At 47.6% G+C, this 22,630-nt stretch overlaps 1 protein-coding gene across 1 annotated transcript in view; it reads left to right on the top strand.

The window, feature by feature from the left end:
• LOC120058062 (E3 ubiquitin-protein ligase SH3RF3-like) overlaps positions 1-22,420 on the top strand; it is a 246,791-nt gene extending 224,371 nt beyond the window's left edge. Inside the window, exons 4-10 of the mRNA XM_039006541.1 lie at positions 5,752-6,221; positions 6,855-7,025; positions 7,317-7,495; positions 12,847-12,955; positions 13,079-13,181; positions 14,330-14,661; positions 22,252-22,420. Of these exons, the coding sequence (XP_038862469.1) occupies positions 5,752-6,221; positions 6,855-7,025; positions 7,317-7,495; positions 12,847-12,955; positions 13,079-13,181; positions 14,330-14,661; positions 22,252-22,420 (1,533 nt within the window). The remainder of the gene's footprint in view (positions 1-5,751; positions 6,222-6,854; positions 7,026-7,316; positions 7,496-12,846; positions 12,956-13,078; positions 13,182-14,329; positions 14,662-22,251) is intronic.
• The last annotated feature ends 210 nt before the right edge of the window (positions 22,421-22,630 follow it).

Here is a 22,630-nt window from a genome sequence, read left to right as displayed (position 1 = left end):
TGTGGTTATCTCTGCACGAGGTGGTTTGGGGGGGCATAATTAGGGTGTCCCAGCTGGAGTGGAGCATTGAGGGAGGGAGGAGGGAGCGCTCTCTTCTCCTCTGCTATGCTATCCTCCTGTCTCCTCTTCTCTGGTGGTGTGGCTCTGCGCCATTAACCCTTCACACCCCTTTAATCACACTGCAGTTTGACTTAGGAGTGGGTGTGGGTGGAGAAGACACACTGCAGTTTGACTTAGGAGTGGGTGTGGGTGGAGAAGACACACTGCAGTTTGACTTAGGAGTGGGTGTGGGTGGAGAAGACACACTTGCCACAGTGTGTGTGTGTCTCGCTTACCCTTTTCGCAGTGCAGATATCAGCTCATCAGCTGTAGTGTCAGACTCACCTAGAGTACTTAATGCACCTCACACACACACACACGCACGCACGCACACACACACAAGCACACACATACACACACACAGTGAGCATAGCACTACTCAAATGAAATATGACCGCAGAAAGCAAAAAAGCACAGGGTGGAGGATGGGTCTGCCTCAGGGAAGAACGAACACAGACACACACACACACGTAAAGACAGTGATAAGGGACACATTCAGGTGTTTTGTGTATACTGTGGGAAAGTATGCATGAAATGGCGAGAGGCAAAACATCATATTTGGATGAAGTTATTCACTGTCTGTCTGTGTGTAGCTGACCTTCAGAAAGAGAGTGTGTGTGTCTATTGGTCCCCTGAGTGTGATGCCGTCAGTGCAGGATCAATCTATCAGGCTCATTTCCATATGGTCTGGCTCTGATTAGCATATCTATTAATATGGAAAACTGACATGTCACACACTGAGACAGATTCACTCCTACAGTCTATACACACACGCACGCACGCACGCACACACACACACACACACACACACACACACACACACACACACACACACACACACACACACACACACACACACACACACACACACACACACACACACAGGGAAACAGTGCAGGTGATATTGATGTAAATGAATGTAGCAGTGGCCTCCCCTGAGTTCAATATGGTGAAAAATATGATGGCGCCGGAGGGGAGGGCTGCCGTCTTATCGGCTCTTCAAACTTCTTCAGGATTGGTGGGTCCCCTGCGGGACGGTTGAGCTAACGTAGGCTAATGCGATTAGCATGAGGTTGTAAGTAACAAGAACATTTCCCAGGACATATCTGATATTGGCAGAAAGCTTAAATTCTTGTTAATCTAACTGCACTGTCCAATTTACAGTAGCTATTACAATGAAAGAATACCATGCTATTGTTTGAGGAGAGTGCACAGTTTTGAACATGAAAAGTTATTAATAAACAAATTAGGCACATTTGGGCAGTCTTGATACAAAATGTTGAACAGAAATGCAATGGTTCATTGGATCAGTCTAAAACTTTGCACATACACTGCTGCCATCTAGTGGCCAATATCTAACTTGCACCTGGGCTGGAATAATACATTATGGCCTTTCTCTTGCATTTCAAAGATGATGGTACAACAACAACCAAAAAAACGGTCGTTTTTTTCTTTGTATTATCTTTTACCAGATCTAATGTGTTATATTCTCCTACATTCCTTTCACATTTCCACAAACCTCAGTGTTTCCTTTCAAATGGCACCAATAAAATGCATATCCTTCCTTCAGGGCCTGAGCTACAGGCAGTTAGATTTGGGTATGTCATTTTATGCGAAAACTGAAAAAAAGGGTCCGATCCTTAAGAGGTTTTAACCAACCATGCTATTTTGTTTGTTTTTTCGCGTTGTTCGTAACTTGATTTGTAGATAATGTTGCTGCTACCGTCTCTTATGACCGAAAAGAGCTTCTGGACATCAGAACTGCGATTGCTCACCTCAAACTGGATGAAGAATTCTTCTTCAATGAGTCGGACGGGAGGGATATACTACTACAGACACCCAACCAGGCCCAGATCCCTGTGATTCGCTGGAGAAGGAAACTGAGATTTCGTGGAAAAAGATAAGGGTGCCTTGCGAGGATCAGACGATGAGTGGCTAATCTGCTCTTGCCTTCCGCCCTGCTAGCTAATGTTCAATTGCTGGAAAATAAATGGGATGTGCTGAAAGTACCACAACAGCTGATGCACGATATCTAAGGAAGTCTCAATGTTTTGCTCGTCTGAGATAGAGTATCTCATGATAAGCTGTAGACCACACTATCTACCTAGAGAGTTGTCATCTGTAATTTTTGAAGCTGTCTACATACCAGCACAGACCGATGCTGGCACCAAAACTGCACTCAATGAGCTGTATATCGCCATAAGCAAACAGGAAAACGCTCATCCAGAGACCACCTTTACTCCACACACAGAGACGCGGACAAAGTTCTCCCTCGCCCTCCATTTGGCAAATTTGACCATAATTCTATCCTCCTGATTCCTGCTTACAAGCAAAAATTAAAGCAGGAAGCACCAGTGATGCTAAACTACAGGACTGCTTTGCTAGCACAGACTGGAATATGTTCCGTGATTCTTCCGATGGCATTGAGGAGTACACCCCATCAGTCACTGGCTTTATCAATAAGTGCATTGAGGACGTCATCCCCACAGTGACTGTACGTACATACCCCAACCAGAAGCCATGGATTACTGGCAACATTCGCACTGAGCTAAAGGGTAGAGCTGCCGCTTTCAAGGAGTGGGACTCTGACCCGGAAGCTTATAAGAAATCCCGCTATGCCCTCCGACGAACTATCAAACAGACAAAGTGTCAACACAGGACTAAGATCGAATTGTACTACACCGGCTCCGACGCTCGTTGGATGTGGCAGGGCTTGCAAACTATTACAGACTACAAAGGGAAGCACAGCCGAGAGCTACCCAGTGACACGAGCCTACCAGACGAGCTAAATAACTTCTATGCTCGCTTTGAGGCAAATAAAACTGAAACATGCATAAGAGCATCAGCTGTTCCGAACGACTATGTGATCACGCTCTCCGCAGCAGATGTAAGACCTTCAAACAGGTAAACATTCAGGCCACAGGGCCAGACGGATTACCAGAACGTGTACTCTGAGCATGCGCTGACCAAATAGCAAGTGTCTTCACTGACATTTTCAACCTCTCCCTGTCTGAGTCTGTAATACCAACATGTTTCAAGCAGACCACCATAGTCCCTGTAACCAAGAACACTAAGGTAACCTGCCTAAATGACTACCGACCCGTAGCACTCACGTCTGCAACCATGAAATGCTTTGAAAGGCTGGTCATGGCTCACGTCAACACCATTATCCCAGAAACCTTAGACCCACTCCAATTTGCATACTGCACCAACAGATCCACAGATGATGCAATCTCTATTGCACTCCACACTGCCCTTTCACACCTGGACAAAAGGAACACCTATGTGAGAATGCTCTTCATTGACGCTATTCAGCGTTCAACACCATAGTGCCCTCAAAGCTCATCACTAAGCTAAGGACCCTGGGACTAACCATCTCCCTCTGCAACTGGATCCTGGACTTCCTGATTGGCCGCCCCCAGGTGGTAAGGGTAGGTAACAACACATCCGCCACGCTGATCCTCAACACGGGGTCCCCTCAGGGGTTCGTGTTCAGTCCCCTCCTGTACTCCCTGTTCACTCATGACTGCACGGCCAGGCACGACTCCAACACCATCATTAAGTTTGCTGATGACACAACAATGGTAGGCCTGATCACCGACAACGATGAGACAGCCTATAGGGAGGAGGTCAGAGACCTGACCGTGTGGTGCCAGGACAACAACCTCTCCCTCAACGTGATCAAGACGAAGGAGTTGATTTGTGTACTACAGGAAAAGGAGGACCGAGCACGCCCCCATTCATCGACGGGGCTGTAGTGGAGCAGATTGAGAGCTTCAAGTTCCTTGGCGTCCACACCACCAACAAAGTAACATGGTCCAAGCACACCAAGACAGTCGTGAAGAGGGCACAACATAACCTATTCCCCCTCAGTAGACTGAAAAGATTTGGCATTGGTCCTCAGATCCTCAAAAGATTTTACAGCTGCACCATCGAGAGCATCCTGACGGGTTGCATCACTGCCTGGTATGGCAACTGCTCGGCCTCCGACCGCAAGTCACCACAGAGCGTAATGCGTACGGCCCAGTACATCACCTGTGTCAAGCTTCCCGCCATCCAGGACCTCTATACCAGGCGGTGTCTGAGGAAGGTCCTAAAAATTGTCAAAGACTCCAACCACGCTAGTTATAGACTGTTCTCCCTGCTACTGCATGGCAAGCGGTACCGGAGCACCAAGTCTAGGTCCAAGAGGCTCCAAAATATCTTCTACCCCCAAGCCATAAGACTCCTGAACAGCTAATCAAATGACTACCCAGACTTTTTGCATTGCCCCCCCCCCCCCCCCCCCCATTACCTCAATTACCTAGACACCGGTGCCCCGCACAGTGACACATTGACTCTGTACCAGTACCCCCTCTATATAGCCCCGCTATTGTTATCTACTGCTGCTCTTTAATTATTTGTCATTCTTATCTCTTTCTTTTTTTTAGGTATATTCTTAAAACTGCATTGTTGGTTAAGGGCTTGTGAGTAAGCATTTACTGTAAGGTCTACACCTGTTCAGCGCATGTGACAAATACAATTTGATTTGATAATGGTATGATGTCACATTGACATTGAACTTTGTGGTGTGTGTATATTTGTGGGTGTATGTGTGTGTGTTTTTGGTTTTACTATCCTTGTGGGGACCAGAAGTCCTCACAAGGATAGTAAAACAAGGAACATTTGGACAGGAGGGGACATTTTACCGGTCCCCACAAGGAAAAAGGCTATTTTAGGGTTAGGTTTAGGGTTACAATTAGGTTTAGGGTTACAATTAGGGTTAGGAGTTAGGGTTAGGTTTAGGGTCAGGGCTTTGGGGTTAAGGTTAGAGTTAGGTGTTAGGGAAAATTGGATTGAATGGGATTAAGTTGTTTGATCCCCACAAGGATAGTAAAACAAACATGTGTGTGTGTGTGTGTGTGTGTGTGTGTGTGTGTGTGTGTGTGTGTGTGTGTGTGTGTGTGTGTGTGTGTGTGTGTGTGTGTGTGTGTGTGTGTGTGTGTGTGTGTGTGTGTGTGTGTGTGTGTGTGTGTGTGTGTGTGTGTGTGTGTGTGTGTGTGTGAACTGAGAGGACCTGTGACTGTGAGACTGAACATCTGTCTGTGAGGTAGAGTGAGTAGTATTGTTGCTGGGCAGATTCAGTGTGTATATTATCTGACTAGCAGGAACAGAATACAAGATCTACTATCATCCTCTCAGATATGAGCTGCATTACAAACGTTGTTCTCTCCTCCTCCTCTTTCACTGAGTACATAGATACTCCTAAGGGTGCGGCGTGTGGTTGTGTGTGTGTTTGTGTGTGTGTGTGTGTGTGTGTGTGTGTGTCTTTGTGTGTGTGTGATCCTTTGCGGCTGGTTTGAAGTTCTGCCAACAAGAGCAGGCGGGCTCTGAGAGCCAGGAGATCTGAGATCCTCTCCTCCTCTCTCCTCTCTCCTCTCTCCTCTCTCCTCTCTCCTCTCCTCCTCTCTTCTCCTCTCCTCCTCTCTCCTCCCTTCTCCTCTCCTCCTCTCTCCTCTCTTCTCCTCTCCTCCTCTCTCCTCTCTCCTCTCTTCTCCTCTCCTCCTCACTCCTCTCCTCTCTTCTCCTCTCCTCCTCTCTTCTCCTCTCCTCCTCTCTCCTCTCTTCTCCTCTCCTCCTCTCTCCTCTCTTCTCCTCTCCTCCTCACTCTAGCTAAATGAAACAGCCAAACAGTTGATGGAGATTGACAAGCCGACACCCAATCCCGTCCCTGGCCCCAGCTCTGACCCACCCCCCGGCCTCCCATTGGGTCCCTGCTCCTCTGGCCCCTCCCCTAAGCCATCCTCTCCAGGAAGCAGCAATGGCGCCCTCCAGAGGCGAGGGGAGGAGAGGAGAGGAGGAGAGGAGAGGAGAGGAGGAGAGGGGAAGAAGAATGCTAAGAAGCGCCACTCCTTCACAGCTCTGAGTGTGACGCAGCGGACAGCACAGCTCAACAACAGACACAGTATGGAGATCTCCCACCCTGTCCTCATCAGCTCCTCTGACCCCAGGGCTGCTGCACGGATACAGGACTCTCCCCCTGGTCCCTCTCCCTCCTCAGTAGGGGTTCTGGTTCCTCCCAGAGTGGCTTCAGTCACCTCAGAACTGCTGGCTCAAGCCAAGGTCCAACTACCACTCAACATGTAAGTACACACTCAAGAAACGTACAGTTTACTCATCACACAGGCATGGTTCACTAACTGGTAAATCTATAGGTAAATGAGTTGCCTGACAATGTTTGCTGTTTTCTCTGAGCTGCTGTCCTATCTAAATGGTGATACGGAAACTGAGATGAATATAGAGATGCTGTCGTACCTAATTACATATTTCCCTGGGCGCAGGCAACACACATACACACACACACACACACACACACAGTATCCAGAGCAGGTTGTCCCGCTGATGAGGTCAGACACTTCCATCTCCGACCTGGCAACCAGCCCTGTTGCTATGGGGAAAACGTCCCCCAGTTACCATAGTAACCCAGAGGCAGTGCATGGAGACCTTGTTTACTCTTCCCTCCTATTATTCTTCAGACATATATTCAGACCTATACATTCATATATCAGACATATATTCAGCCATACAGTACCCTCCAACAGTATTTGGACAGTGAAGTCAACATTTTTCTTTACTCCAGCCATTTTGATTTGAGTTCATGAGACAATTGTACGGAACCTCTTTTTATGTGGGAGTATTACATATTTGTTTGACCATTTGAAAAGAATACCACTAATTATTTCATCCTGTTATCATGAATGATCTGTGTATCCCAGCTACCTGGCCCTGTATGCGTATAAACCCCAGAAGGCAGATGAGTTGGAGCTGAGGAAAGGAGAGATGTACCGCGTCACAGAGAAGTGTCAGGACGGGTGGTTTAAAGGAACCTCTCTACGCACCGCGGCTTCAGGTGTCTTCCCTGGAAACTACGTCACACCCGTGTCCAGGTGAGACACGCACGCACACACTTTCTCTCTCTCTCTTTCTCAGAAAAATACTCTCTTTCTCCTTTCACACACACTATCTCTCACACACCCTTTAAAACGCATAGCTCTGTGTGACAGGCAGTCGATAAGCAGCTATGGTGATGATAGTATCCTAGAGCTGATGTCAATGGTATCATGGTCACTATTCTTACAGGACTCACTGGAACCATTCAGGCTCCCCTCTCCCTCTCTCTGTCTCTCTCTGTCTCTCTCTCTCTGTCTCTCTCTCTCGCTCTCTCTCTCTCACTGCAGAGCTCCGTTTGCGGTGGGTGGTTCGCGGAACTCCTGTCTCTCAGGGCAGGTGGGAGGGGCGGGACAGGGGAGTAAGGCAGCCTCCCCTTCCTCCCCCCAGTCTGCCGCTGCTCAGCTGAAGAACTGCCTTCGCTCTGGACAACAAACAGTTAACCAGGCCCGCTCTGCCATGCAACTGGGTACACGCACATACAGTACCAGTCAAAAGATTGAACACACATACTCATTCAAGGGTTTTTCTTTATTTTTACTATTTTCTACATTGTAGAATAATAGTGAAGACTTCAAAACTATGAAATAACACATATGGAATCGTGTAGTAAACAAAAAAGTGTTAAAATCAAAATCAAATCAAAATATATTTGATATTCTTCAAAGTAGCCACCCTTGGCATTCTCTCAACCAGCTTCATGAGGTAGTCACCTGAAATGCATTTCAATTAACAGGTGTGCATTGTTAAAAGTTCATTTGTGGAATTTCTTTCCTTCTTAATGCGTTTCAACCAATCAGTTGTGTTGTGACAAGGTAGTGGTGGTATGCAGAAGATAGTGTCACACGCTGATCTGTGACACTATCTTCTGTCCTTGTGATTGTCTCCACCCCCCTCCAGGTGTTGCCCATCTTCCCCATTATCCTCTGTGTATTTATACCTGTGTTCTCTGTTTGTCTGTTGCCAGTTCGTCTTGTTTGTCAAGTCAACCAACGTTTTTGTTATCAGCTCCTGCTTTCCCAGTCTCTTTTTTTCTCGCCCTCCTGGTTTTTGACCCTTGCCTGTCCTGACTCTAAGCCCGCCTTCCTGACCACTCTGCCTTCCCCTGACCCTGAGCCTGCCTGCCGTCCGGTACCGTTGCCCCACCTCTGATTTACTGACCCCTGCCTGCCTTGACCTGTCTATTGCCTGTCCCTGTTGGAATATTAAACCATTGTCAATTTGATGTGTCTGCATCTGGGTCTTACCTTGATTCCTGATAGATAGCCCTATTTGGTAAAAGACCAAGTCCATATTATGGCAAGAACAGCTCAAATAAGCAAAGAGAAACGACAGTCCATCATTACTTTAAGATATTAAGGTTAGTCAATCCGGAAAGTTTAATGAACTTTGAAAGTTTCTTCAAGTGCAGTCGCAAAAACATGAAGCTCTCATGAGGACCGCCACAGGAAAGGAAGACCAAGAGTTACCTCTGCTGCAGAGGATTAGTTCATTAGAGTTACCAGCCTCAGAAATTGGAGCCCAAATAAATGCTTCACAGAGTTAAAGTAACAGACCCATCTCAACATCAACTGTTGGACACCATTAGGAAGAAGAGACTTGCTTGGGCCAAGAAACACGAGCAATGGACATTAAACTGGTGGAAATCTGTAACGGTTTTCTTCTGTGGACGAAGGAGAGGACCAAAGTGCAGCGTAGCCAATGTTCATCATGTTTAATGAAGCCCATAAACTTGAACACTACAAAATACATAAACAACAAAACGTGAAAACCGAAACAGGTTTATCTGGTGCAGAGACACAAAGACAGAAAACAACCACCCACAAAACCCAACACAAAACAGGCTACCTAAATATGGCTCCCAATCAGAGACAAACGACTAACACCTGCCTCTGATTGGGAACCATATCAGGCCAAACACAGAAACAGGAAAACTAGACACACAACATAGAATGCCCACTCAGCTCACGTCCTGACCAACACTAAAACAAAGAAAACACAAAAGAACTATGGTCAGAACGTGACAGTACCCCCCCCCCCCCCCCCCCAAGGTGCGGACTCCGGCCGCAAAACCTGAACCTATAGGGGAGGGTCTGGGTGGGCATCTGTCCGCGGTGGCGGCTCTGGCGCTGGACGTGGACCCCTCTCCACCATTGTCTTTGTCCACCTCCTTAGCGTCCCTTGAGTGGCGACCCTCGCCGCCGACCTTGGCCTGGGAACCCTAACAAAGGGCCCCACTGGACTGAGGAGCGCCTATGGACTGAGGGGCGCCTCAGGATTGAGGAAACTCCTCCGGACTGAGGGACAGCTCCGGACTGAGGGGCAGCTCATGACTGAGAGGTAGCTCATGACTGAGGGATAGCTCATGACTGAGGGATAGCTCATGACTGAGGGGTAGCTCATGACCGAGGGGTAGCTCATGACCGAGGGGTAGCTCATGACCGAGGGGTAGCTCATGACCGAGGGGTAGCTCAGAACTGAGAGGTAGCTCAGAACTGAGAGGTAGCTCAGAACTGAGAGGTAGCTCAGGACTGAGAGGTAGCCCCGGACTGAAGGGCAGCTCCGGACTAATGGCAGCTCCGGACTGAATGGCAGCTCCGGACTGAATGGCAGCTCCGGACTGAATGGCAGCTCCGGACTGAATGGCAGCTCCGGACTGAAGGGCAGCTCCGGACTGAAGGGCAGCTCATGACTGGAGGGCAGCTCATGACTGGAGGGCAGCTCTGGCAGCTCCTGACTGGCGGGCGGCTCTGGCAGCTCCTGACTGGCGGGCTGCTCTGGCAGCTCCTGACTGGCGGGCGGCTCTGGCAGCTCCTGACTGGCGGGCGGCTCTGGCAGCTCCTGACTGGCGGGCGGCTCCTGACTGACGGGCAGCTCAGATGGCGCTGGGCAGACGGGCAGCTCAGATGGCGCTGGGCAGACGGGCAGCTCAGATGGCGCTGGGCAGACGGGCAGCGCAGGCGGCGCTGGGCAGACGGGCAGCTCAAGCGGCGCTGGGCATACGGCAGACTCTGGCCTGCTGAGGCGCACAGGAGGCTTGGTGCGTGGTACCGGCACTGGTGGTACCGGGCTGAGGGCATGCACCACTGGGCGAGTGCGGGGAGAAGGAACATACAAATCATTAAAATCCAGACGGAAAATATTTACACAAGAAGCCACCTAATATCACACAGTCAAACTCTTCAGTCATTTAGTAAAATCACCATTCTGCGATTTCTCACCGTTAACAATCGCACAGTGTTTCAACAAGGGCTCCTTACGTCATCGTTTTTATCTGAGCAAGTCAGGGCTCGTACAGGGCTCTGGAGACGCACAGTAGGCCTGGTGCGTGGTGCCGGAACTGGTGGTACCGGGCTGGGAACACACACCACTGGGCGAGTGCGGGGAGCAGGAACAGGGCACCCTGGACTCTCGAGGCGCACTATAAGCCTGGTGCGTGGTACCGGCACTGGTGGTACCGGGCTGAGGGCACGCACCTCAGGGCGAGTGCGGGGAGAAGGAACAGTACGTACAGGGCTCTGGAGACGCACAGGAAGCCTGGTGCGTGGTGTTGGCACTGGTGGTACTGGGCTGGGAACACGCACCTCTGGGCGAGTGCGGGGAGCAGGAACAGCACATTCCGGGTTGTGAAGGTACTCTGGAGACCTGGTGTGTCTAGCCGGCATCAATTGCTCCGGAACTTCAACACATGCCTTAGGATGAGCACTAGGAACTGACACATGTGGCATCACACAGCTAACACGCTCCTGAGGGTGAATACCGTGCATACTATGCCAAACCAACAGCTCTCTCTCTTCACTCTCCTCCAATTTTGTCAACAACTCCTCGAATGTCTCATATCTCCCCTCCATTCACTCTCCTCCAATCTGTCCAATAACTCCTCAACTTTCTCCGATTCATACCTCAATTTCGCCGACCGCTCTGATTCCATCCTCTGCTCCTTACGATAAGCACGGGGAGCTGGCTCAAGTCTCCTACTTGACCCAGCTACACTACCCGTGTGCCCCAAGAAATTTTTGGGGCTGCTTCTCGGACTTTCTACAGCGCCGTCGTGCTAACCTCATTCGCCGGTATCCCTCCTCGCACTGCTCCAGCGAATCCCAGGCGGGCTCCGGCACTCTCTCTGGATCGATCGACCACCTGTCGATCTCCTCCAGGGTTGTATAATCCAGATTTGGCTGCCGAGCTAGCTCCTCAAAATGCCGCCTCTCTGCTTTCGCTGCCTCCAGCTCTGCCTTGGGGCGGCGATATTCCCCTGGCTCTGCCCAGGGTCCTTTTCCGTCCAACTCGTCCTCCCAAGTCCATTTTTCCTGACATCGCTGCCTCTCCTCGCCCGTTACCACGCTGCTTGGTCCTATTTTGGTGGGTGGTTCTGTAACGGTTTTCTTCTGTGGACGAAGGAGAGGACCAAAGCGCAGCGTAGCCAATGTTCATCATGTTTAATGAAGCCCATAAACTTGAACACTACAAAATACATAAACAACAAAACGTGAAAACCGAAACAGTCCTATCTGGTGCAGAGAAACAAAGACAGAAAACAACCACCCACAAAACCCAACACAAAACAGGCTACCTAAATATGGCTCCCAATCAGAGACAAACGACTAACACCTGCCTCTGATTGGGAACCATATCAGGCCAAACACAGAAACAGGAAAACTAGACACACAACATAGAATGCCCACTCAGCTCACGTCCTGACCAACACTAAAACAAAGAAAACACAAAAGAACTATGGTCAGAACGTGACAAAATCTGTCCTTTGATCTGATGAGTCCAAATGTAAGATTTTTGGTTCCAACCGCTGTGTCTTTGTGAGACGCAGAGTAGGTGAACAGATGATCTCCGCATGTGTGGTTCCCACTGTGAAGCATGGAAGATAATGTGTGATGGTGCGGGAGTGCTTTGCTGGTGACACTGTCTGTGATTTATTTAGAATTCAAGGCACACTTAACCAGCATGGCTACCATTGCATTCTGCAGTGATAAGCCATCCCATCCGGTTTGTGCTTAGTGAAACTATCATTTGGGACTATCATTTGTTCACCTGGAAAAGCATTCCAGGTGAAGCTGGTTGAGAGAATTCCAAGAGTATGCAAAGCTGTCCTCAAGGCAAAGACTGGCTACTTTGAAGAATCTCAAATATAAAATATATTATAAAATATAGTAACTTTTTAATATTTTTGGTTACTACATGATTCCATATGTGTGTATTTTACAATGTAGAAAATAGTAAAAATAAAGAAAAACCCTTGAATGAGTAGGTGCGTCCAAACTTTTGACTGGTACTGTACATACACACAAAGATACTCACACACACACAAAGATGATTCAGGTTCTAGTGCTGTACATTTTATCCATCTCTCTTATATCTGGCCTCTCTCTCCCTCCTTCCCTCTCTCCCTCCTTCCCTCTCTCCGTCACGGAGAACATGATGGTATTTAAAGTTTCTCCTGGGAGCCTTATGAGTGCACAGTGTGGAATCGCTTCCCAGAATAACACACACACACACACACACACACACGCACACACACACACTCCTTCCTCAGTGACATCACTGCTGTTGTTTAGTGGAGGCGTAATAATAGAGCACAGAACTCAATCTCTCCCCACCTCCTCTCTCTCTCTTTCTTTCTCACTCACACAAATCAACACATCTGGTATCCATTACAAAAGAAAGTATCGCCATAGGTAGACTATGTGAGTTCAAACTGCCAGCTCTGATGACAGCAGGAACAGGATGTAGGTGGTGTCTAGTAACAGTAAGATACTGTGTAATACTATATAAGAGTGTGTTATAGTGTGTAATGTGTTTGTTCAGTCCACAGCCCGCCCGCCAGCAGCCCAGAGCGTCCCACAGCGGCCATCTCTCCTCTCCGACGTCAGAACTCCTCCCCCTCGCGCTGCGCTGGCCAATCGGCTCGCCCAATGTCCATGGTGTCCCCTGGCCCTTCCCCCCTCTCCTCCCCTGCCTCGCGCCCCCTCTCCTGCCTCTCCTCCCCTCTCCTTCCCCGTTCCTCTCCCCTCTCATGCCTTACCCCTCCCAACGCCAGTGCTGCCCTGCTCAATGGAGAATCAACCAATCCCTTCCAGCCACCCTCACCTGGCCCCTCCCACAGCAACGCCCAGGGGGCAGTCCCCCCAAAACCAGAGAAGGTGAGTCATCTAGCTGTCTCTTTTTCTGTCCTCTCATCTCTTCTTTCTCTCCATGCTCCATGCTCTCCTGGTTCCCACATCACACTGCTTTAAAATATTTCAACATGATGCCATAGTCAAATCAAATCAAATCAAATTTTATTTAGTCAGGATATAGAAAGGGATTATTAAAAGAATAGCTAGGGGAAAAGGTGTTGGGGGGGAAGTTGCTTGCACCTGGACATGGTGCAGAATCCTCCAACAACAAACAGGCAGACTACCAGTGTAACAGGGCTGTCTGTGTTTTTGTCTTCATCTTGATGTGTATATTAAAGCTGAGTCCACGGTGACAGGGATGGATGGTAGAGATGTCTGTGAGAGAGGAGCCTATCTGGCTTCACAGACACAAGATGAGACAGTTTGTGGCAATAAGATTTAATCTGAAACTGGGCAGAGACTAAGACAAATAGACTAGGGAACGACCACGATAAACATTCTTTGGCTATGAGCTGTGATGGATCATCTATAGTATGATTTAGTCTCATAGCATTAAGCCTCCTATCTTTCCTAACCATTTTATTTCCCACATGCATTGGCTTATTATGCGTTGGAGTTTGCTGCCTGATTGAGCTGTGTGTGTCAGGGAGTTTGAGATTTGTGGTGTGTGTGCGCGCGTGTCTTTGCGTGTGTGTTATGAGTCCTGCTGTGCCGTCACAGACGCCTCCATACTCATTATGCGCTGATAATTGGCTCACCCATCACCTCTAACACGCACACAGGCACATGATTACACACACACACACACACACACACACACACACACACACACACACACACACACACACACACACACACACACACACACACACACACACACACACACACTCAGTAAGTTCCACCTCACATACATCGAAACTAATCTATCTGCTCTGTATATGTGCTGTGCTGCTCTCTGGTGGCGGGTCAGAGAACTACACTCAGATCTCAGATACTGTACTGGCAAACAGGAGGTGTCATTATTACATCAGGTAGATACCAGTTAACTGTCTCTGAGACCAGGAGTGATACTGTCAGACAAAGAGAACAGATAGTCTGTAGATGAGTGAAAAGAAGAGACTTATAATTTTATCATCCCCTTCTCTTCTCCGTCTCGTTCTCTCTGTCTGCAGAAAGAGAAGAAAGGAGGTCTGCTAAAGCTTCTCTCGGGAGCCGCGGCCAAGAAGAAGTCATCGCGCTCTCCCCCATCCTCCCCCCCGACCCTCCCCCTGTCGGGTGCCGTCCTCCCACATCACACCCGCTCTGGCTCCTGTCCAATGGAAGCTCAGGGGCGTGCCGGGTCTTGTCCAATTGAGAGTGAGATGGTGGGGGCCATGGGGTTAGAGCCTCTGCACAGGAAGTCAGGATCCCTCGACCTCAACTTCCCCCGGTCGCCCCCGACGCCCCGCACCGGAAACGCACTGCTGGCCCTCCGGCCTGAACCCAAACCCCTGTCCAGAGAGAGGTATACATATACAGTATTGTGGTTACACACACTCTCATACACACACCCTGTCCAGAGAGAGGTATACATATACAGTATTGTGGTTACACACACTCTCATACACACACCCTGTCCAGAGAGAGGTATACATATACAGTATTGTGGTTACACACACTCTCATACACACACCCTGTCCAGAGAGAGGTATACGTATTTTAGTATTGAGTAGTATTTATTAGGATCCCCATACATCATAAATAACACAAGACATTATTACATTATTACTCTGTTAAATGTACAATATAAAATCCACAATACGACAGCATTACAATGTGTGTGTGTGTAGAGTGCGTGTGTTAGAGTGTGTGTATGTGTGTTTGTCAAAAAATCTAATCTAATTTTATTTGTCACATGCTTGGTAAACAACAGGTGTAGACTAACAGTGAAATGCTTACTAACGGGCCCTTCCCAACAATGCAAAAAAATATTATAATAATAACACAAGGAATAAATACACAATGAGTAACGATAACTTACTGGTACCCGGTCTATTTACCGGGTACCAGTACCGAGTCCATGTTCAGGGGTACAAGGTAATTGAGGAAGATATGTACATATAGGTAGGGATAAAGTGACTAGGCAGCGAGGTAGATAATAAACAGTAACAGCAGCGTATGTGATGAGTCAAAAGAGATTAGTGTAAAAAGGGTCAATGAAGATATTCTGGGTAGCTATTGGTTAACTATTTAACTAATTAACTATACTGAACAACAATATAAACGCAACATGCAACAATTTCAAAAATGTTACTGAGTTATAGTTCATATAAGGAAATCAGTCAATTGAAATAAATTCATTAGGCTCTAATCTACAGATTTCACATGACTGGGTATACAGATATGCATCTGTTGGTCACAGATACCTTTTTGAAAAAAGGTAAGGGAGTAGATCAGAAAACCAGTCAGCATCTGGTGTGACCACTATTTGCCTTATATCTCCTTCACATAGAGTTGATCAGGCTGTTGATTGTGGACTGTGGAATGTTGTCCCACTCCTCTTCAATGGCTGTGCGAAGTTACTGGATATTGGCGGGAACTGGAACATGCTGTCGTACACGTCGATCCAGAACATCCCAAACATGCTCAATGGGTGACATGTCTGGTGCGCATGCAGGCCATGGAAGAACTGGGACATTTTCAGCTTCCAGGAATTGTGTACGGATCCTTGCGACATGGGGCCGTGCATTATCATGCTGAAACATGAGGTGATGGCGGCGGATGAATAGCACGATGATGGGCCTCAGGATTTCGTCACAGTATCTCTGTGCATTCAAATTGCCATTGATAAAATGCAATTGTGTTTGTTGTCCGTAGCTTATGCCTGTCCATAGCACAACCCCACCGCCACCATGGGGCACTCTGTTCACAACATTAACATCAGAAACCCACTCGCCCACACGACACCATACACGCTGTCTGTCATCTGCCTGGTACAGTTGAAACAGGTGTTCATCCGTTAGAGCACACTTCTCCAGCGTGCCAGTGACCATCGAAGGTGAGTATTTGCCCACAGAAGTCAGTTACGACGACGAACTGCAGTCAGGTCAAGACCATGGTGAAGACGATGCGCATGCAGATGAGCTTCCCTGTGACGGTTCCTGATAGTTTGTCCAGAAATTCTTTGGTTGTGCAAATCCACAGTTTCATCAGCTGTCCAGGTGGCTGGTCTCAGACGATCCCGCAGGTGACGAAGCCGGATGTGGAGGTCCTGGGCTGGCATGGTTACACATGGTCTGCGGTTGTGAGGCCAGTTGGACGTACTGCCAAATTCTCTAAACGATCTCTGGTGGACGTTCCTGCAATCAGCATGCCAATTGCATCTGTGGCATTGTGCTGTATGACAAAATTGCACATTTTAGAGTGGCCTTTTTTGTCCACAGCACAAGGTTCAGCTGTGTAATGATCATGCTGTTTAATCAGCTTCTTGATATGCCACACCTGTCAGGTGGATGTATTATCTTGACAAAGGAGAAATGCTCACTAAGAGGGATGTAAACTAATTTGTGCACCAAATTTTACAGAAATAAGCTTTTTGTGCGTGTGGAAAATTTCTGGGATCTTTTATTTCGGCTCATGAAACACAAACTTTATATGCTATGTTGTGTTTACATGTTGTGTTTATATTTTTGTTCAGTGTATTTAGCAGTCGTATAGCTTGGGGGTAATTATAATAATTAGCTGGGTGCTTACATTTGTCCGATTTCATGTACTATTGAGTGCATTCAGGAACTATTCAAATTTACACATTTTTGTTAGGTTACAGACTTATTCGAAAATGGATTACATTGTTGACAAAGCAAAGACAGGTTTTTAGAAATGTTTGCAAATTGATTTAAAAAAAAAAAGTAAATTACATTTACATAAATATTCAGACCCTTTACTCAGTACTTTGTTGAAGCACCTTTGGCAGCGATTACAGCCTCAAGTCTTCTTGGGTATGACACTTCAAGCTTGGCACACCTGTATTTGGGGAGTTTCTCCCATTCTTCTCTGCAGATCCTCTCAAGCTCTGTCAGGTTGGATGGGGAGCGTCACTGCACAGCTATTTTCAGGTCTCTCCAGAGATGTTCAATCGGGTTCAAGTCCAGGCTCTGGCTGGACCACTCAAGGACATTCAGAGACTTATCCCGAAGCCACTCCTGCGTTGTCTTGGCTGTGTGCTTAGGGTCATTGTCCTGTTGGAAGGTGAACCTTCGACTCAGTCTGAGGTCCTGAGCACTCCGGAGCAGGTTTTCATCAAGGATCCTGACTTGTCTCCCAGTCCCTGCTTCTGAAAAACATCCCCACAGCATGATGCTGCCACCACCATGCTTGACAGTAGGGAGTTCCAGGTTTCCTCCAGATGTAACACTTGGCATTCAGGCCAAAGAGTTCAATCTTGGTTTCATCAGACCAGAGAATCTTGTTTCTCATGGTCTGAGAGTCCTTTAGGTGCTTTTTGGCAAACTCCAAGCGGGCTGTCATGTGCCTTTTACTGAGGAGTAGCTTCCGTCTGTTTTCACTTTGTCATTATGGGGTATTATGTGTAGATTGATGAGGAAAACAATTAATTTAATCAATTTTAGAATAAGGTTGTAACGTAACAAAATGTGGAAAGGGTCTGAATACTTTCCAAATGCACTATATATATATTATGTGAATTGGAAATTCATTTTTTGCATATCCCACTCTCCCGAGACACCCTCGGAGAGTGGGGTCGCAGCCAGGGATCAGCCATTATTGATGACCCTGGCCTTGCTCAAGGGCACATTGACAGATTTCTCACCTAGTTGTCTTGGGGATTTGAACCAGCGACCTTTCAGTTACTGGCCCAATGCTCTTAACCGCTAGACTACCTGCCACCCTAGAATCTGTTCAGGGTCCTGTTGGTTCAAGACTTGGTGCATCGGTAACGCTTGCTGTGCGGTAGCAGAGCGAACAGTCTATGATGGGTGGCTGGAGTCTTTGACAATTTTTAGGGCCTTCCTCTGACAGCGCCTGCTGTAGAGGTCCTGGGTGGCAGGGAGCTCGGCCCCAGTGATGTACTGGGCCGTACTCACTACTCTCTGTAGCACCTTGCGGTCTGATGCCAAACAGTTGCCATACCAAGCGGTGATGCAGCCAGTCAAGATGCTCTCCAATGGTGCAGCTGTAGAACATTTTGAGGATCTGAGGGCCATGAATGTTTTCAGCCTCCTGAGGGGGAAGAGGCGTTGTCGTGCCCTCTTCACAACTGTGAAGGTGTGGACATCGAGGAACTTGAAGCTCTCGACCTGTTGCACAACAGCCCTATCTATGTTAATGGGGGCCTGTTCGACCCTCCTTTTCCTGTAGTCCACAATCAGCTCCTTTGTCTTGCTCACATTGAGAGAGAGGTGGTTGTCCTGTCACCACACTGCCAGGTCTCTGACCTCCTCCCTATAGGCTGTCTCATCGTTGTCGGTGATCAGGCCTACCACTGTGGTGTTGTCAGCAAACTTAATGATGGTGTTGGAGTCGTGCTTGGCCACGCAGTTGTGGGTGAACAGGGAGTACAGGAGGGGACTAAGCACGCACCCCTGAGGGTCCCCTGTGTTGAGGATCAGCGTGGCAGATATGTTGTTGCCTACCCTTACCACCTGACGGCCCGTTAGGAAGTCCAGGATCCAGTTTCAGAGGCAGATGTTTAGTCCCAGGGTCCTTAGCTTAGTGATGAGCTTTGTGGGCACTATGGTGTTGATCGCTGAGCTGTAGTCAATGAACAGCATTATTCACATAGGTGTTCCTTTTGTCCAGGTGTGAAAGGGCAGTGTGGAGTACGATTGCGATTGCGTCATCTGTGGATCTGTTGGGATGGTAAGCGAATTGGAGTGGGTCTAGGGTTCCTGGCATTAGGGTGTTGATGTGAGCCATGACCAGCCTCTTCATAGCACTTCATGGCTACCAACGTGAGTTCTACGTGGCGGTAATCATTTAGGCAGGTTACCTTCGCTTTCTTGGGCACAGGGACTATGGTGATCTGTTTTAAACATGTAGGTATTACAGACTCGGCCAGGGAGAGGTTGAACATGTCAGTGAAGACACTTGCCAGGTGGTCCGCACATGCTTTGAGTACACGTCCTGGGAATCCTTCTGTCCCTGTGGCTTTGTGAATGTTGACCTGTTTAAAGTTCTTGCTCACATCAGCTATGGAGAGCGTGAGCACACGGTCGTCCGGAACAGCTGGTGCTCTCATGCATGCTTCAGTGTTGCTTGCCTCGAAGCGAGCATAAAAGGCATTTAGCTTGTCTCGTGGGCTTGCGTCACTGGGAAGCTTGCAGCTGGGTTTCCCTTTGTAGTCCGTAATAAACCCTGCCACATCCGACGAACATCAGAGCCGGTGTAGTAGGATTCAATCTTAGTCCTGCATTGGCACTTTGCCTGTTTGATGGTTTGTTTGAGGACATTGCAGGATTTCTTATAAGCGTCCGGATTAGTGTCCCTCTCCTTGAAAACGGCAGCTCTAGCCTTTAGCTCGGTGCGGATGTTGCCTGTAATTCATGGCTTCTGGTTAGATTTGCCAAATGGAGGGCGAGGGAGAGCTTTGTATACATCTCTGTGTGTGGAATAAAGGTGATCTAGAGGTTTTTTCCCTCTGGTGTCACATGTGACATGCTGGTAGAAGTTTGCCTGCATTAAAGTCCTCGGCCACTAGGAGCGCCTCTTCTGGATGAGCATTTTCTTGTTTGCAAATGGCCTTTTACAGCTCGTTGAGTTCGGTCTTAGTGCCAGCATCTGTTTGTGGTGGTAAATAGACGGCTACGAATAATATAGATGAGAACTCTCTTGGTAGATAGTGTGGTCTACAGCTTATCATGTGGTATTCAACCTCAGGCGAGCAATACCTCAAGACTTCTTTAATATTAGACATCGCACACCAGCAGTTATTGACAAATAGACACACAACCCCGCCCCTCGTCTTACCAGACGTAGCTTGCTCTGTCCTGCCGAAACACGTAGAAGCTAGCCAACTCTATATTATCCGTGTCGTCGTTCAGCCAAGTCTCAGTGAAACATAAGATATTAGAGTTTTGAATGTCCCGTTGGTAGGATAGTCTCAATCATAGATCGTCCAGTTAGTTTTCCAATGTTTGCACGTTGGCCAATAATACAGAGGGTAATGGTGGTTTACCTACTCGTCGGCGAATTCATACAAGGCACCCTGCCCTCCTCCCCCTTTTTCTCCGTCTTTTCTTCACGCTGATGATGGGATTTGGGCCTTGTCTTGACAAAGCAGTTTAACCTTCGTGTCGGACTCATTAAAGAAATAATCTTCGAAATAATCTTCGTCCAGTTTGAGGTGAGTAGGTGTTCTGATGTCCAGATGTTATTTTCGGTCATAAGAGACGGTAGCAGCAACATTATGTACAATATTAGTTACAAACAATGCCAAAAAAACATACAAAATAGCACAGTTGATTAGGAGCCCGTAAAACGGCAGCCATCCCCTCTTGCGCCATTATAATCTCAATTAATTTATTTATGAAGCCAGTGACTGAGGTAGTAAACTCCTCAATGCCATCGGATTAATCCCGTAACAGTCTGTGCTAGTGAAACAGTCCTGTAGCTTAGCATCCGCGTCATCGGACTACTTATAATATCTAATATAATAATAATATATGCCATTTAGCAGACACTTTTATCCAAAGCGACTTACAGTCATGCATATATTTTACTCACGGGTCGTCCCGGGAATCAACCCCATATCCTGGCGCTGCAAGCACCATGCTCTATCACCTGAGGACCACTTCCGTATTGAGCGTGTCACTGGTACTTCCTTATTGAGTTTTTGCTTGTAAGCATGAATGAGGAGGATTGACTTATGGTCAGATTTGCCAAATGGAGGGCGAGGCGGACCTTTTTATTGCGTATTTGTGTGGAGTAGGTGAGCTCGAGTTTTTTCGCCTCTAGTTGCACCGGTGACATGCTGATAGAAATTAGGTTAAACAGATTTCAGTTTTTCTGCATTAAAATTCACTGGCCACTAGGAGCTGCCTCTGGGTGAGCATTTTCTTGTTTGCAGTTCGTTGAGTGTGCTCTTAGTGCCAGCATTTCTTTGTGGTGGTAAATAGACAGCTACGAAAAATATAGATGAAAACTATTTTGTTAAATAGTGTGGTCGACAGTTTATCATGAGGTGTTCTAACTCAGGCAAGCAGAACTTCGAGACTTCCTTCATATAAGAGATTGCGCACAAGTTCTTGTTAACAAAGAGACACAAACCCTGTAGCCATGTCAGTTTACAATCTAGGGTTACACCAATATATACTGTGTTACAACAAATATACTGTGTTTACACATACTCTCATACACACACCTTGAAACATACGCTAGTCTACGCCACTGCAGCACAAAAAACAAATGAGCCTCTGATCATCACTCTTCTCCTATCCCCATTGGTGTGTGTCAGAGATAATAGTGCCCTCCAGCACACACACATGCAAGCAAGCGCAAGAAAGTGCAAGCACGCGCAAGCACTAGCGCGCACACAGACACACACACACACACACACACACACACACACACACACACACACACACACACACACACACACACACACACACACACACACACACACACACACACACACACACACACACACATACACACACACACACACACACACAGACACACACACACTCACAGCTTGGAGTTTGATACTAGCTGTAGGTTATCAGTCCTTCAGCGGTCACTGTGAGCTATAGCTCCTCTGGTTTACACAGACATGTATTTTTTCTCTGAGAGCAGCCGCTTGACACACACACACACACACACACACACACACACACACACACACACACACACACACACACACACACACACACACACACACACACACACACACACACACACACACAAACACACACTGCTCCAGACACACTACTCCAAAGTGTCAAGCACTTATAAATCTGTGTGAGCCGTTTATGTACAAGACTGCTGAATGATGTTGACCTGAGTAGCTGCATATATCAATACTTACTGTGTGTGTGCATGTGTGTGTGTGTGTCTTAATATGAGTTACAGTGCATCATTATTCATAACTCTCCCTCCCTAGGTATCGTGTGGTTGTGCCCTACCCCCCTCAGAGCGAGGCAGAGATCGAGCTGAGAGAGGGAGACGTGGTGTTTGTTCATAAGAAGAGAGAAGATGGCTGGTACAAAGGCACTCTGCAGAGGACTGGACGCACTGGGCTCTTCCCCGGCAGCTTCGTAGAAATCTTCTGAAGAGGATCGCTACACACACACACACACACAAACACACAGAGCATACAGTTGAAGTCGGAAGTTTACATACACTTAGGTTGGAGTCATTAAAACTTGTTTTTGAACCACTCCACAAATTTCTTGTTAACAAACTATAGTTTTGGCAAGTCGGTTAGGACATCTACTTTGTGAATGACACATGTCATTTTTCCAACAATTGTTTACAGACAG

This window comes from Salvelinus namaycush, chromosome 13 (genome assembly GCF_016432855.1).
Source record: "Salvelinus namaycush isolate Seneca chromosome 13, SaNama_1.0, whole genome shotgun sequence".
Classification (NCBI taxonomy): Eukaryota; Metazoa; Chordata; class Actinopteri; order Salmoniformes; family Salmonidae; genus Salvelinus; species Salvelinus namaycush.
Note: the sequence above shows the minus strand (reverse complement) of the source record. Positions and strands in the feature narration are given on the sequence as shown.